We start from the raw sequence: 14,009 nt of genomic DNA on the forward strand, positions 1-14,009 counted from the left end.
CTCTATGCTTCAGTAAGATGAACGGCTGAAGTCTGGGTTACACTTGGGATCGGTCCCGGTGGAAGTCAATCGTAGACGGTCGCAGTGCGACATATTTTTTCAACGGGACCTGTTGAAAACCTGTACGAACTCCTACAATTTCGCATTGGTCCTATGGTCCCAAGAACGAACCTTTTCTCAAGCGTGTTCTACAGGCTGTCCTACCTGCTTCGTGCTTGTGGTGGAGAGCTTTACTTTCACGCTAACATGCAGAGCCCTCCACTGTCACGTCTCGGACGCCAGATTAGGACAAGTCAATACACAATCGCTTACACCACGAAGGAGCGCAATTTCAGCAGTTGAATCATTACTTGTCATTAAGTTGTGCTCGTTTGAATAAACAAGCCCGAGATGTTGAATCTAACTAATCATTACGTTCCCGCGGGTATCATCGCCATAACCGCACCAAACACCAGACAAAAAACTTTTTAAAACACCAATCGACCCATTCCCTTACTCCTCGTCGTCCTTGACCTTGACGAAGATGCTCCGCGACCAACCGTCGTCGTCGACGAAGACCTCCTTGCGCAGCTTGTAGCCGCCGAGCTTGGGTAGTAGCTGGGCCCAGAACAGCCAGTAAATGCCGCCGGCGATGATGATGGCGGTACCGACAACGCAGTGCAGGTAGTAGGGCAGGTCGTTGTAGACGTTCTGGTCGGCCGTCTCCGGCGGGATGTACGGCGCGATGACGAGGTAGATGTTGGACAGCAGGAAGAAGATGGTGACGGGCAGCGTGGCCTTGATCGGCGGGTGCCAGTTGTACTTGTCGCGGTTCAGGTAGAGGTGCACGAGGCCGCCCGAGACGAAGACGTTGACGATGGCCAGCGGGTAGGAGATGACGTTGAGGACTGCCGGAGTGTTAGGAAGACGTGTGAATGGGTACGAATCACAAAGAACTTACTGAAGTTGTAGGCATCACCAGGAGGAGGCGCGAGCATGATGATGACGGAGACGACCCAGTGCTCGAACAGGCCAGCCAGGGGCGCGTTGAACGGCTTGTTGCTGGCGAAGAAACTGGAGAAGGGCAGGATACCCTCACGACCCAACTCCTGAACAATACGACCCTGTGAGAAGATGACGGACATGACGTTGCCGAAAGCAGAGAGGGCGACGAAGACCGAGAGAGCACGCTCGGCCTTGGGGCCGAAGACGTTGCGGAAGAAAGAGGCGGCAAGGATGCGGCCACTGTTGGCAATCTCATCGCGAGGAACGGCGGCGAAATAGGCGATGTTGACAAGCATGTACATGATGCCAACGGAGATGATGGCGATCGGTGCGGCACGCTTGAGGGTACGGACGGGGTTCTTCATCTCGGACATGGCGTAGTTGGCGTTGCTGTAGCCGATGTACGACCAGATGACGTTGTAAAGCGCCGTCACGACACCGTACGAAGAGCCGGTCGTGCCCTCAAAGGCGTTCGAGAAGTTGTCGGGCTTGTTGTCGATCTTGAGGTGGCCACCAAGAGCCGCAAAACCAGAAAAGATGATGATCAAGATGATGATGAGCTTGATCACGCCCAGCAGGTTCTGCAGGCGCAGACCCCACTTCAGGGCCAGACCGTGGATCAGGAAGGCAGTGGTGATGCAGGCCAGACCAATACCGCGCTGGTTCCAGCGGTTGACTTCGACGTTGGCAGCATTCAGGATGTACTCGCCGAAGGCGACGGAGTTGGAGCCCGCCCAGCCAAGAAGAATAACATAGCCGGTCTACGCGGAGAAGTCAGTAAGTTAACTTCATCCAAAATACGGACGACTTACGTAGAAACCAGTGACAAGGAACTTCGGCTTCGTGTACACGTATTCGAGGTAGTTCTTCTCACCACCGTTGCGAGGCAGGCCAGTTCCGAATTCCAGGTACACAGCCATACCGGCGGCAGCAATAACCATACCGGCAACCCAAATGAACAGGGCCAGGCCCACACTTCCACTGAGAGCCACAATGCTGGAAGGAGTGGAGAAAATACCAGTGCCGATCATACGATTAAAGATGCTGCAGGGTCGATCAGACTAATTGCTGGGGTGTAACCATAATGGTGGGACTAAATGCTTACAGGAAGACGGCGCTGGTGAGACCAATGGTTCTTCTCGAATCACTGGTCTGGTAGATCTCTCCGCCATGCTCGCTGTCCTTGTCGGACTCAGCGTAGGGTGGAGTTTGCTCCTCGACGGGAGTGATGTCTCCCTTGCCCTTGAACGAGAACATGGTGACAAAAAGGGCAACGATAGTGTTCAAGGTTCCCTTGGTGGTACTAGGCCGAAAAAAGAGCCGGGTGGGTAGGCGGGCGGCTACCTTCCAGTAGTTTGCCGGCGGGAGCGGGACAACAGCAGTTGGAACAACAAGTCTCGGGCTGTAGAAGGGCGGAGCCGGTGCTCTAGATACATACTGGGCGGCAGCGTGCAGAGTTTTCCGTGGGCAAGATTGTGCAATTCGCCTCTAGAAGGCGTCATACGCCAAGTGGGCTATTTTGGCCGGTTTCTGCAAAATCTGAGGTAACAAAAATCCTAGAAAACCCCGTGCATTGACCGGCCGCGGCGCAAAACAGCCACAGCATGTCGCCTTTGCCCAGCCGCTCCTGCGCACAGCTACATGCTGTTGACACCTACCTTTTCCGCTCTACTACAGAGATAAGCGGAGCAGCCAAGGGCGGAACAAAGGTCCTCTGAGGTCAAGCATCCCGCGGTCTTGGCGGCGACCAGTTGCGCCCCGTCGCGTTCAATATCTCGGCGGAGGAGCTTGGTCCGCTTTTGGTCAGACCATAGCGAAGCGTGGAGAACATTTCGGCCGAATCATCGGCACGCTCGCAACATTCGAGCGTAGACAGAATCACGGGTTCAGAGAGGGTGGAAGTGAGAGCAAGCTGGTGTATGCTTCTGTTTTCGTTGGCGGGATGACTCTGGGCAGTCTCTAAAGTTTGGTACGAAAATCTTGGAGGCCGCATCTAGCCGCTGCAAGCCTTCCGATGCGCCACCTAGATGGCCGGCGGCTCCGCAATGGCTGCTCTATAGAACGGCCACGACTAAAATATGCCGCATCGTCACTCTCGGTCCACATCACAACATCCGCGACGCCACACAGCCTGCCGCCCGCGCCGCTTGCGATGCCTCAGCCCTACGGAAAGCCCTTCTAGAAGCCGCATCATTCCACTTTGAGGCAATTGCGCGACTCGGCGTCGCAGTCATCCCGCGCCAACAGACCAACCGCAACGCCCAGCGTTGCAGCTGACGCTTGCGAATATACGACCAATATGTCGTCTTCTAGTCATGCTCACAAGCCAGCTTCAGCAACGCATACTTTTCTTTCAGCCTTCACGGTCTCGAATCTCGCATTCGCTTGCTCCGTCCGCGAACAACTGCAGACCAATGCCTAGACCCGCCCAAGTTCCACGGCTCGCGTACGCTCTACACTCTGGCCCTTCACGCCATCCTTCGCCAGCGTTCCTCTCCTCCCAACTGCGTCCTACGGCCTGCCCTTAGCACATGCGATCCTCCCTCCATTTATTTTTGGGATCAGACCATCGTGTTCATATTACCGAGTTCTAGACATGTCCACGATTCAAGAGCCTGGAGTGTGGTGATATGCAGGGGTTGGAGTGTTGGAGTTGGAGGGCAGGAGACCTTCCCGGTAATGATAGTACGGCGCAGTTGGGGAGGGGCTTGCCTCCTACCTCTTCACTGTCGTTGAACAGGACCTGTAGCCCAGCATACTTGCTTGGTGTGTGTTTATACCCATCTTTTATTTCGTTCAATCTCACCATGATTTCTCCTTTTCGACTTCTTATGCCTAAAGTCGAAGTCTTGGTCCGAATGCACATGTCTATGGTTCATATTTCCTTAGAATTACTTGTGAGCGGCTGGTCCACATCTTGTCGGCCGTTCTTCTGATTTCTTTAGGGGCTTCCACACTAACCAAACACAAAAGCACGCGCAAGATCATCACCCGGCATTTCCATGGAGTATCTTGATGAGTCCTAACATACAGTCACTCATCTCCCACCGGTGCTAACTCCCACCAATGCTAATTATCCGGGGCTATGACAGATGGCGGGGCATTCTAAACCCATAGCGATGACGCGCAACTCCTTCTCCAAATGCGGGGAAGCTCGCTTGTTTCCTAATTTCCCAACTTCACCATTTCCTGTTCCTGACAAGTAATTGATTCGAAACAGCCGAAATGTACTACCTAGCACATCCGCCGCCGTCCGCCTGCCTACATCATCGCTTGCCAATTTAGCCTGATTGCGATTCGGACAACACCCGCTTGACCGCCGCATCATTACCCCAGTAAATATACCCCAGGAATACGGAACAAGAGATAGCTATATACTGTGGATCCCCGAGTGCCACTGCTTGAAGTGACATCGCAATCCTCGTGGCTCTGGTGCGTCCGATAAGTCGCACAAGATGTTACTCCCGGCCATCTCCCGCTTGCTATTGCTCTGCATCGCGATCCTCACGCAGCATGCCACCAGCACGCCCTCTCCTTACGAGCCCACTTTCCACGAGTCTGTCAACCGGCGGCAGGATGGCACCAACCAAACAGCAGGCCGCTGGCTCGCCGCCTGGACGTCGATGCCGCAGCTAACGGAGCCGGCGAACCTGCCACCCGCACCCTTCAACACCAGCAGCGGCCTCGTCTTCCAAAACACGACGATCCGCCAGACGATCCGGGTGACGGCCGTATCGACGCGCATCCGGCTGCGCCTGTCCAACGCCTTCGGCCTGACGCCGCTGCCCATCACGGCCGTCACCATCGGCAAGCCCGTCGCGCTGTCCACGCCCGCCTCGCCCAACAACACCGGCGCCGGCTCGCCGGCCGTCGACGTCGCGACGCTGCAGACGCTGACGTTCTCCGGTTCGCCCAACTTCACGGTGCCGAACGGGGCGCTGGTCGTGTCCGACGCCGTCGACGTGGACGTCGCGCCGGGCGACGACTTGAGCGTCAGCATCTATCTGGCCGAGGGCCAGACGGGCGGCGCCATCACCTCGCACCCAGGCTCGCGCACGACGTCGTGGCTGGCGTCCGGCGACCAGACCTCGTCCGACGACCTGAGCGCAGCCGCAGATGCCGCCAGCGTCGCGCACTGGTACTTCATCAGCACTCTGGACGCCTGGGTGGCGTCTCCCCCTTCCACCTCATCTCCCCCCGGCACCCTCGCCATCGTCGGCGACAGCATCACCGACGGCCGCGGCAGCACGACCGACGGCAACGACCGCTGGCCCGACGCGCTGCTCTCCCGCCTGCAACACTCAAACTCCTCCACCTCCACCTCCCCGCTCCTCTCCCGCATCGCCATCGCCAACCAAGCGGCCGGCGGCAACCGCGTGCTGGCCGACGGCCTGGGCCCGAACGCGCTGGGCCGCTTCGATCGCGACGTGCTGGCGCAGCCGGGCGTGCGGTACGCGGTGGTCTTCGAGGGCGTCAACGACATCGGCAGCGCGGCCGACGAGGCCGGCGCGCAGCGCGCCGTCGGCGACGCCCTGATCGCCGCGTACCGCCAGTTCGGCCTGCGCGCGCACGCCGCGGGGCTGCCGCTGTTCGGCGCCACCATCACGCCGTTCAGCGCGTTCAATTTCGACGCTTCGCTGCAGCCGTACTCGGGGCGGGAGAGGGAGACGACGAGACAGCGCGTCAATGCGTTTATTCGGGATAGTGGTGGCGTGTTCGATGCGGTTGTGGATTTCGATGCTGCGGTTAGGGATCCCGAGGATGAGACGAGGTTGAGGACTGAATACGATTCGGGGGATTATTTGCATCTGAATCCGGCTGGGTATCGCGCCATGGCTGAGGCATTTCCGGTGGAGGCTTTGGTGCAGTTTGCGGGAGGTGTGGATGGGTATGCGTGAGGGCTGGTGTTGAGGTTAGCAGGATTGTAGGAGTGGGGGTTATCGATGCCATAAAATTTTAGCTGGGCCGCGCTTGGTGACGACACATTCCATTGAGAGGAGCAAAAGGTTCAAGAATGGAAGTTGAGAGGGCGATTTGAATCTTGATACGCTAATCTGCTAGTTGTAGATTCACTGGATAGTTGGACGCGTGCCGTCGATTTGATTGAAATATTTGAATTCGTACGATGATCTACATGTTGACAGTCACAATTTTTGTTTTATCACGTCGCTTCTGTGATCGTGAGCTCCTATACTTCAGCCGACAAATGTAGTCTGGCAGACGTACTAGGCAAAAAGGTGCTTCGCGGCCCACTCCACGTGCTCGTCCGCGAAGGTGGCCATGAAGTAGTAGCTGTGGTCGTAGTCGGGCTGCATGCGCAAGTTGATGCCCTTGTCGTTGCCTGCCTCCTTGGCCGCGGCAATGAAGTTCTCCGGAAGCAGCTGCTTCTGCTTGTAGAAGTTGTCGCCAGTACCCTGAATAGGAGAGAAGGTGGTTAGATAAGATGTGCGGTAGAGTGGAACGAAGGGAGGGTGGCTAAACTCACCACGTCGATCAGCAGCTCCAGCGGGCCCTTCCATTGCTTCACCAACTCCGAGGCGTCGTGCTCCTTCCACTTGGCTTCGTTCTCGCCGAAGTAGCCCTTGAAGGCCTTCTGACCCCACGGGCAGTTGATGGGGTTGGAAATGGGCGCGAAGGCGGAGCAAGACTTGTACTTGCCCGGGTTCTTCAAGAACTGCAAGTGCAATTGTTAGTCAACTGACCGATAGACTCGCGACGGCTGTGGTCACGTTTCTTGTTGGGATTCACATACCAGCGTCAGAGCACCGTGACCGCCCATGCTGTGGCCGGTGATGCTGACTCGGCTGCTGTCCAAAACCTCGAAGTTCGCAAACAGCGTCTCGGGCAGCTCTTTCGTGATGTAGGTGTACATGTTGTAGCCCTTGTCATACGGCGCGTTGGTCGCGTCAACGTAGAAGCCGGCACCGCTGCCAAAATCGTAGGCATCGTCTTCGCCCTGAATGCCCAGGCCACCTATAGGGATTGCGGAAGCACCGGTCAGCCGTTGTTCTAGGTCAATTGGGGTTGCGAGATCACCCGATGGGCAATTGCCGAGAGCCAAATGCGGGGTTGTCCTTACGAGGGCTGGTGTCGGGGTAGACGACGGCGATGCCCTTCTCGCTGGCCTTGTGCTGGAAGAAGCCCTTCTCGGAGCAGTTGTCGCCGGTGCACGTCAGGCCGGAGAGGTAGAAGAGAACGGGGACCTTCTGCGTCATCTTCTGTGCAGAGAAAGCCTGCGGGGGCAGGTAGAGGTTCAGCGCCATCTTGCAGTTGGTCGCCTTCGCCTCGTGGGTGAGCTTCAGAAGCTTGCCGCCAAACGAGGCGATGGTCGCAGTCGTGGTGAAGGCCATTGTGTGGTGTGTTTCGAGCCCAATCAGGTCAGTCGCAATGGAAGAGGGTATCAATGAAGAGAATTGGCGAGGAATGAGCGCGGGCGTGGTGTTTTGAAGGCTGGCCCAGCGGAGCTCCGGTTAGTGGGGTCAACATTCAAGCTCGAAGGAGGGGTCGCGCCGCCGATTCGTGACGTCTGTTAGTGCCCAGCCCACTTCTCCGCATTGCCGCGAACAGCAACATATTCCGAGTCGTGGAGAAAAATGCCCTTTGCAGCCAACTCATGGAATTTTGTCTAGCTATTACTCAGCATCGACCCGCAATTGCTCGCGATGCGTTTTTCATCCTGTAAAACTCCCATCGCCATTCCAAGAAACCATTCAATGCCGCCCAGAAAACTCCGCGTCATATGCCCGTCCCAGTTGCTGTTGGCAACTATAGGAGCTCCTCGCACGTCCAATCCTCGTAGCTGCCATGAATCATTAGCCCTTGTCACTTGCCATCTCTGACGTGCCGGAAACTCACAATCCATCAGGGAGGTACCTCCGCACGACGAGAGGAATCTTCTTTTCCCGAAGTTCCTTGAGCGCGATCTGCAACGGGTCTGTCTCGCCCTCCAAGTCGACAAGGACAGGCGCGTTCATGCTGTAGCCTTGTCAGCCCACTCTTGTCCACCACGAATCCGCCATGTCCATCCTATGGCGTACCTGATCTGCAAAGCCCGTGTACCCAGCACTCTGGCCCTCTCGTACTTTGTCATATAGGGAGTCGTGGTGCGCTGGTCATCCGGGACCTTCTTCTTGCTTTGCTCTTGGACCGAGTTGATTTTTGCTGCCGCGGCGGCGCTAACATCCCCAGCAACAACAACGTTCTCCCCTTCGCGCCTGTGCTGATCCGGGTCCTCCTGGCCGCCAGCGACATCCTCTTCGTCATCGTAGTACGCGCCGGGCTCTTCGGGTTCGTCAAAGTCCTCGTAGACCTCGTCCTGGACGCTGTCGAAGGGGGCCACGTCAATAACAAAGTACTTGCTAATATAAATCATACTGCTTGAGGTAATAAAAAAGCCCAAGGAACAATGGGCGCGCAAAATGCGTACGTTTGCCGCCTGTATTCCACAGAGCGCGGCACATACGCAGCAGCGGGGAGTACGGCAAGAACATGTCAGGCACTTACTTGTCGAGTCCACCGTCGTCGTCGCCGCCGTAGTCAGACATCTTGCGGGGAAACCGGTAGAGGGGTGTTCGTGAAAGGCAGCGACAGAACGCGGAGGCGTTCGAGGTGGCAGGTGGAGCTTGGGAGATCGGGGCGCGCAGCCGTCGACAGGTGAAAGAGAAAGCGCGACTTGACGGGAGCCGCGTCAAGAATTCACTAGCGCGCCAAGATTTCGAATTTTGCCGCTCCACACCGCCCAATTTTTCTAGGCACAACGGGCGACGGCTCACCTCCGCGACACCTTTCTTCCCCTTCTCACTGCTAGAGGTGCTGGAATTGTCGTCGCGGTCGCCATGGCTGAGACTCTGACACTGCGCAAGAGGGCAGCTCCGCCTTCTGGCACCCCACTGCCTCAGTCTAAGAAGGCTCGTCAAGGTCAGCAATTTCGATGGTGCGCGTGTCGCCGAAGACGTCACTAACAGGCCCAGCAGATCCTACACCACAAGAGTCTGACGCAGCCTCGAGCTATTCGCAATCCGCCTCCGACAGGACTTCTACAGTAGACGATGATGCTGCGACCGCCGACACTCCGCCATCTCCGGCGCCGTCCCAGCCCAAGAAGAAGCCCTTCCGACCGAACAAATATCACTGCACTGTGGATGGCTGCGGAAGGTCTTTCAATCGCCCATGTCGCCTCGAGGAACACCTCCGATCGCATAACAACGAACGTCCCTTCTCCTGCACATACGATGGATGCGACAAGACCTTCATTCGCCAGACGCACCTGAATCGCCATGTCAGGGATGAGCACGAGAATGTTCGAGAGCATGTTTGCAATTGGCCGGGCTGTGACAAGACGTTTGCAAATGCAACCCGGTTGAAGAGACACACTGAAGCCCACGAAAGCAAATTCCACTGCACCGACTACCCTCCTTGCCGCGAGGTTTTCCGCAAACATTCTACTTTGCAGAAGCACATTCGTTCGGCCCACCTGGGCCAGAAGAAATACCAATGCCCGCACATTGATCCAGACACTGGCAAGCCCTGCGATCAGGCCTACGACTCTCCTTCAAGTCTGAAGGCTCACGAAGGACGTGTTCATGGGGGAATCAAGCACTACTGTACTCAATGTGCCACTGATCCTGACAACCCATTCGAGAGCTCACCCGGCTTTCCGACTTACACAGCCCTGCAGGTCCACGTCAAGGAAGCACATCCTCCCACGTGCGAACACTGTGACCTTGTTGTGTCCACCTGGAAGCAACTCGAGGCGCATATCGAACTCTTTCATAGCGGCCTCACCCTGGCGGACCGCAAGAAGAAGTTCCCTTGTCCTTATCCCGATTGTGAGTCCAGCTTTACGAGGCAAGGGAACCTTAATATGCACATCAGGCATGCTCACGAGGACGCCGACAAATGGATTTGCGGTGAGACGGACATGAGCAGCAGTAAGAAGGATCACATCAAGGAGTGGAATGGCGAAGGCTGCGGACGCGGTTTCTCTTCCAAAGGTAACCTGGAAGAGCACATTCAAACGCAACATCTCGGCATGAAGGCCACCCGAAAGAAGAAGAAGCCAGCAAAAGACCCCAACGCACCGAAGAAGTCCCGCTCCCGCGAAGCAAAGGTCCCGATGGCAACCCGTCTCACTGGTATCGACTACAACGACGCCACTGGTCGCAGAATTACTTGCTTGTTTGATGATTGCGAGAACCGCTTTTACCGCGACTACGATCTTCAGGTCCATTTGGAAGCGGTGCATGGCATGGATGGTACAGAGGCGGTGGAAGCTATCAAAGAACGCGCCGCCGACGAAGGCGGAAACTTCTGGATTGGCGGTCTGGATGAAGTTATGGGACAGCCAATGGGAGCACACTACGAGTGGGACGAAGAAGATATACAAGCACAGCAAGAGCTGGATCGCAGAGCTGGAATCTTCAATGCCGGACCACCGGTGAACGTTCACGCAGCTGGACTCAGTGATGAGCCACAGCACGGCGAAGTGTACAATGCTGTCTGGAACTACCTCCATGACCAGAGCCAGTAGATGGTGGACTCCGACCAGATTGCGGATGTTCCAGACAGACTGCAGCGACGTTATGAGACGTCATGAATGCAGGTTGCTGCGTATCGGACTTGAGAAAAACAAAAGAGGCTGGGCTGCAAGAGACGCATGAGACTAATGTTGAAAGAGGCAAAAAGTAAATGGTTTGGTTGTATCGATACCCTCCTCGGATCTTCCGAGGGCTTGCTGAAATCTTTAAGAGAATGGGAGGTAATTTTGCGGCTGGTGCACTATCGGGATGGGGCTCTTTCTGGTCTCTTATAGTTTTTTTTTATTGCTCATGTGTTCTGGCACACGATTTCACCGGGCTTCTCCTTGCTATACTGGCTGTAAAGGAATTTGTTAGCGTCGGCGTAGACACTACAAACAATCATATGTAAGGAACGCATCAAGCTACTTTTGCTTCAATTGTCTCTGCCACGCTGGTGCGAGAAGTATTGAACGGCCTCAAAACCTTTTACTTGGTCATATCGGGTTCAAGCATTTGAACAAGACCACTTAATGCAGTCATGAAAAGCAAAAGCAAAAAGTGAAGCATGTGGAGCATAGCAGGCGTTGCGCACAGACCACATTTGTGGCTGGAGCTTTGACGGCGGATCGTTTTGCCGCGCGCTGCGACTTTTGCCTGCTTGCGTGCCTGCCACTATCAGCTGCAGTCGCCATCTATCCGCCCTCCTTGAATCTTCCGACTCGCCCCTCAGCGGATTCGGTCGCCTCCCGCCGTGCGCCTGCCGTCATCCGCTCAGCTACACATTTGTGGCTGTGGCTCGACGTCAGTCTCCTCGCGAAGAGCCCGCTCAATTCTCCCCCGTCGCGACATCAACTCCAACAACCATGGAGATCGAATCCGCCGTCCGCATTCCGTCGCCCGAGCCCGAACGCCCGAGGAAGCGCTCGCCTCCGTCGCGCTCGCCATCCCCCAGGCGCTACCGCTCCCCTCCGCGGGGACGGTCGCGTACCATATCCCCCGATCGCCGCGATGACGACCGAACACGCGACCGCCAGCGCGACCTGGAATTCCGCGCCAGACAGCCGTCGCCGCCAAAGCCGGTGACTGAGGAGCAGAAGCAGGCCGCCGCCAAGGCTGAGTACGAAAAGCTGCTCAACATGCGTTCCGGAGGCACCTACATTCCGCCCGCCAGGCTGCGCGCGCTGCAGGCCCAGATCACGGATAAGACCAGCAAGGAGTACCAGCGTATGGCGTGGGAGGCCCTCAAGAAGTCGATCAACGGTTTGATCAACAAGGTCAACGTGTCCAACATCAAGTTCATCGTGCCGGAACTGTTCAACGAGAACCTGATCCGTGGACGTGGCCTGTTTTGCCGGAGTATCATGAAGGCCCAAGCTGCTTCTCTGCCATTCACGCCGATCTACGCTGCTATGGCAGCCATCGTCAACACGAAGCTTCCGCAGGTCGGCGAGCTGCTTGTCACCAGATTGGTCGTGCAGTTCAGGAAGGCTTTCAAGCGCAACGACAAGGCCGTCTGTCTGTCCTCAACAACTTTCCTCGCCCATCTTGTCAATCAGCAGGTTGTGCATGAGATGCTGGCTGCTCAGATTCTCCTCCTGCTGCTCCACAAGCCGACGGACGACAGTGTCGAGATTGCGGTGGGGTTGACGAGGGAGGTTGGCCAGCATCTGGAGGAAATGTCACAGCCTATTGCCCTGGCTGTCTTTGACCAGTTCCGGAACATTCTCCACGAGGCCGACATCGACAAGCGGACGCAGTACATGGTTGAGGTTCTGTTTCAGGTTAGGAAGGACAAGTACAAGGACAACCCCTCCGTTCGGGAGGAGCTGGATTTGGTTGAAGAGGAGGACCAGATTACGCACAAGATTGGCCTTGATGATGAGCTGGAAGTGCAGGATGGCCTCAACATCTTCAAGTTCGATTCGGAGTGGCAGGAGCACGAAGATGCCTACAAGCAACTGAAGGCTGAGATTTTGGGCGAGGCCGAGGGAAGCGATGATGACGATGAATATGAATCGGACGACAGTTCAGACGAGGAAGAGGAGAAGAAAGATCGCGAGCTCGAAATTAAGGACCAGACGAACACCGATCTCGTCAACCTTCGCAGGACCATCTACCTCACCATCAAGTCGAGTGGTGGATTCGAAGAGTGTTGTCACAAGTTGATGAAAATCAACCTACCAGCAGGCTACGAAAGCGAACTTCCGTCGATGATTGTGGAGTGCGCATCCCAAGAGCGCACGTACGACAAGTTCTATGGTCTCATCGGCGAGCGTTTCGCCAAGCTGAACAGGCTTTGGAGGGACCTGTTTGAAGAGTCTTTCATCAAGTACTACAACACGATCCATCGATACGAGACCAACCGTCTGCGTATTATCGCGCAGTTCTGCGGCCACCTTCTTGCCAGCGATGCCATTGGTTGGCACGTATTGTCAGCTATTCGCCTGAACGAGAACGATACTACTTCGTCGAGCCGTATCTTCATTAAGATCCTCTTTGAGGATTTGGCTCAGTCCATGGGCATGAAGAAGCTTGCCGAGCGTATGAAAGAGGACGTTCTGCAACCCTACTTCGACGGCATTTTCCCCAAGGACGAGAGCAGGAACACCAGATTTGCCATCAACTTCTTCACGGCCATCGGAATGGGTATGCTCACGGAAGACATGCGCGAGTATCTCAAGAACATGCCGAAGCCAGCCCCTCCTCCAGCTTTGCCGGAGCCGGAAAGCGACTCGGAAAGCGCTTCGTCATACTCAAGCTACTCGAGCTACAGCTCTCGGTCAAGGTCTTATTCAAGGTCGCGGTCGCCATCCAGGTCACGGAGACGCAGGGACAGCTACTCACAGTCTCGGTCGAGAAGCCCTCGTGGAAGGAGTCGGTCAAGGTCGGAGTCGTATACTCCCCCGCCTCGCCGTAGGCGCGACAGGAGCTATTCAGAGTCTGTCTCTCGCAGCCGGTCGCCCACTCCCGCTCGTCGCCGTACGGACCGCTCGTACAGTGGCTCGGTTTCACGATCCCCGCCGCCCCGACGCAGACGAGCCACGTCATCGATGTCTCGTTCTCCGTCGCCAAAGAGGAACGGGCGCACGAGGGACTCGCTGTCACGTTCGCCCACCCCTCCGCGCACAGCACGCAAGGGTCGCAGCCCCTCTGCGTCTCGTTCGCGCAGCCCGCCTCGCCGCAGGAACCGTAGTCCGAGCTACTCTTCGCGTTCGCGTAGCCCTGCGCCCAAGGGCAAGGGCCGTCGATACAGCACATCCCCTTCGCGGAGCCCGAGCCGGTCGCCGCCGCCGAGACGCAGGTCTCCAGTCAGCCGCGACGACAGGAGCTCCCGTGGCGGCGGCAAAGATGACCGATACTCACGCAGACGGAACACTAGCTCGGTGGAGGCTTCGCCACCACCTAGGGCGAAAGCTAGTAGTGGAAGGCGCAGGAGTCCGTCTGCCAGCGTGTCAAGGAGCAGAAGCAGAAGCCGGAGCGGAAGCCCGGCAAGGAGAGAAGACGCAG

General features: G+C 56.5%; 6 protein-coding genes across 6 annotated transcripts; 3 read left to right on the forward strand and 3 right to left on the reverse strand.

Moving 5' to 3' along the window:
* Window positions 1–492: 492 nt before the first annotated feature.
* On the reverse strand, window positions 493–2,241 carry LTHEOB_2853 (High affinity methionine permease; the record flags this gene model as incomplete). Its single annotated transcript, XM_035511711.1, has 4 exons — window positions 493–887; window positions 941–1,745; window positions 1,797–2,028; window positions 2,090–2,241. 4 exons carry the CDS (start codon window positions 2,239–2,241, stop codon window positions 493–495), a joined length of 1,584 nt encoding a protein of 527 aa, XP_035363579.1.
* A 2,198-nt stretch (window positions 2,242–4,439) lies between these two features.
* Window positions 4,440–5,882, forward strand: LTHEOB_2854 (Lipase GDSL; the record flags this gene model as incomplete). The annotated part of the gene is made up of 1 exon (XM_035511712.1): window positions 4,440–5,882. The coding sequence occupies one exon, from the start codon at window positions 4,440–4,442 to the stop codon at window positions 5,880–5,882; it is 1,443 nt and encodes a 480-aa protein (XP_035363580.1).
* A 327-nt stretch (window positions 5,883–6,209) lies between these two features.
* On the reverse strand, window positions 6,210–7,334 carry LTHEOB_2855 (S-formylglutathione hydrolase; the record flags this gene model as incomplete). Its single annotated transcript, XM_035511713.1, has 4 exons — window positions 6,210–6,398; window positions 6,470–6,658; window positions 6,737–6,957; window positions 7,064–7,334. The coding sequence occupies 4 exons, from the start codon at window positions 7,332–7,334 to the stop codon at window positions 6,210–6,212; spliced, it is 870 nt and encodes a 289-aa protein (XP_035363581.1).
* Window positions 7,335–7,749: 415 nt separating this feature from the next.
* On the reverse strand, window positions 7,750–8,528 carry LTHEOB_2856 (DNA-directed RNA polymerase; the record flags this gene model as incomplete). Its single annotated transcript, XM_035511714.1, has 4 exons — window positions 7,750–7,783; window positions 7,840–7,959; window positions 8,022–8,306; window positions 8,488–8,528. The coding sequence occupies 4 exons, from the start codon at window positions 8,526–8,528 to the stop codon at window positions 7,750–7,752; spliced, it is 480 nt and encodes a 159-aa protein (XP_035363582.1).
* A 291-nt stretch (window positions 8,529–8,819) lies between these two features.
* LTHEOB_2857 (Zinc finger C2H2-type protein) lies at window positions 8,820–10,513 on the forward strand (the record flags this gene model as incomplete). The annotated part of the gene is made up of 2 exons (XM_035511715.1): window positions 8,820–8,901; window positions 8,958–10,513. The coding sequence occupies 2 exons, from the start codon at window positions 8,820–8,822 to the stop codon at window positions 10,511–10,513; spliced, it is 1,638 nt and encodes a 545-aa protein (XP_035363583.1).
* An 852-nt stretch (window positions 10,514–11,365) lies between these two features.
* On the forward strand, window positions 11,366–13,695 carry LTHEOB_2858 (Cell cycle control protein; the record flags this gene model as incomplete). The annotated part of the gene is made up of 3 exons (XM_035511716.1): window positions 11,366–13,148; window positions 13,196–13,386; window positions 13,456–13,695. The coding sequence occupies 3 exons, from the start codon at window positions 11,366–11,368 to the stop codon at window positions 13,693–13,695; spliced, it is 2,214 nt and encodes a 737-aa protein (XP_035363584.1).
* Between the last annotated feature and the right edge of the window lie 314 nt (window positions 13,696–14,009).

Source organism: Lasiodiplodia theobromae (genome assembly GCF_012971845.1).
Source record: "Lasiodiplodia theobromae strain AM2As chromosome Unknown scaffold_7, whole genome shotgun sequence".
Lineage (NCBI taxonomy): Eukaryota > Fungi > Ascomycota > Dothideomycetes > Botryosphaeriales > Botryosphaeriaceae > Lasiodiplodia > Lasiodiplodia theobromae.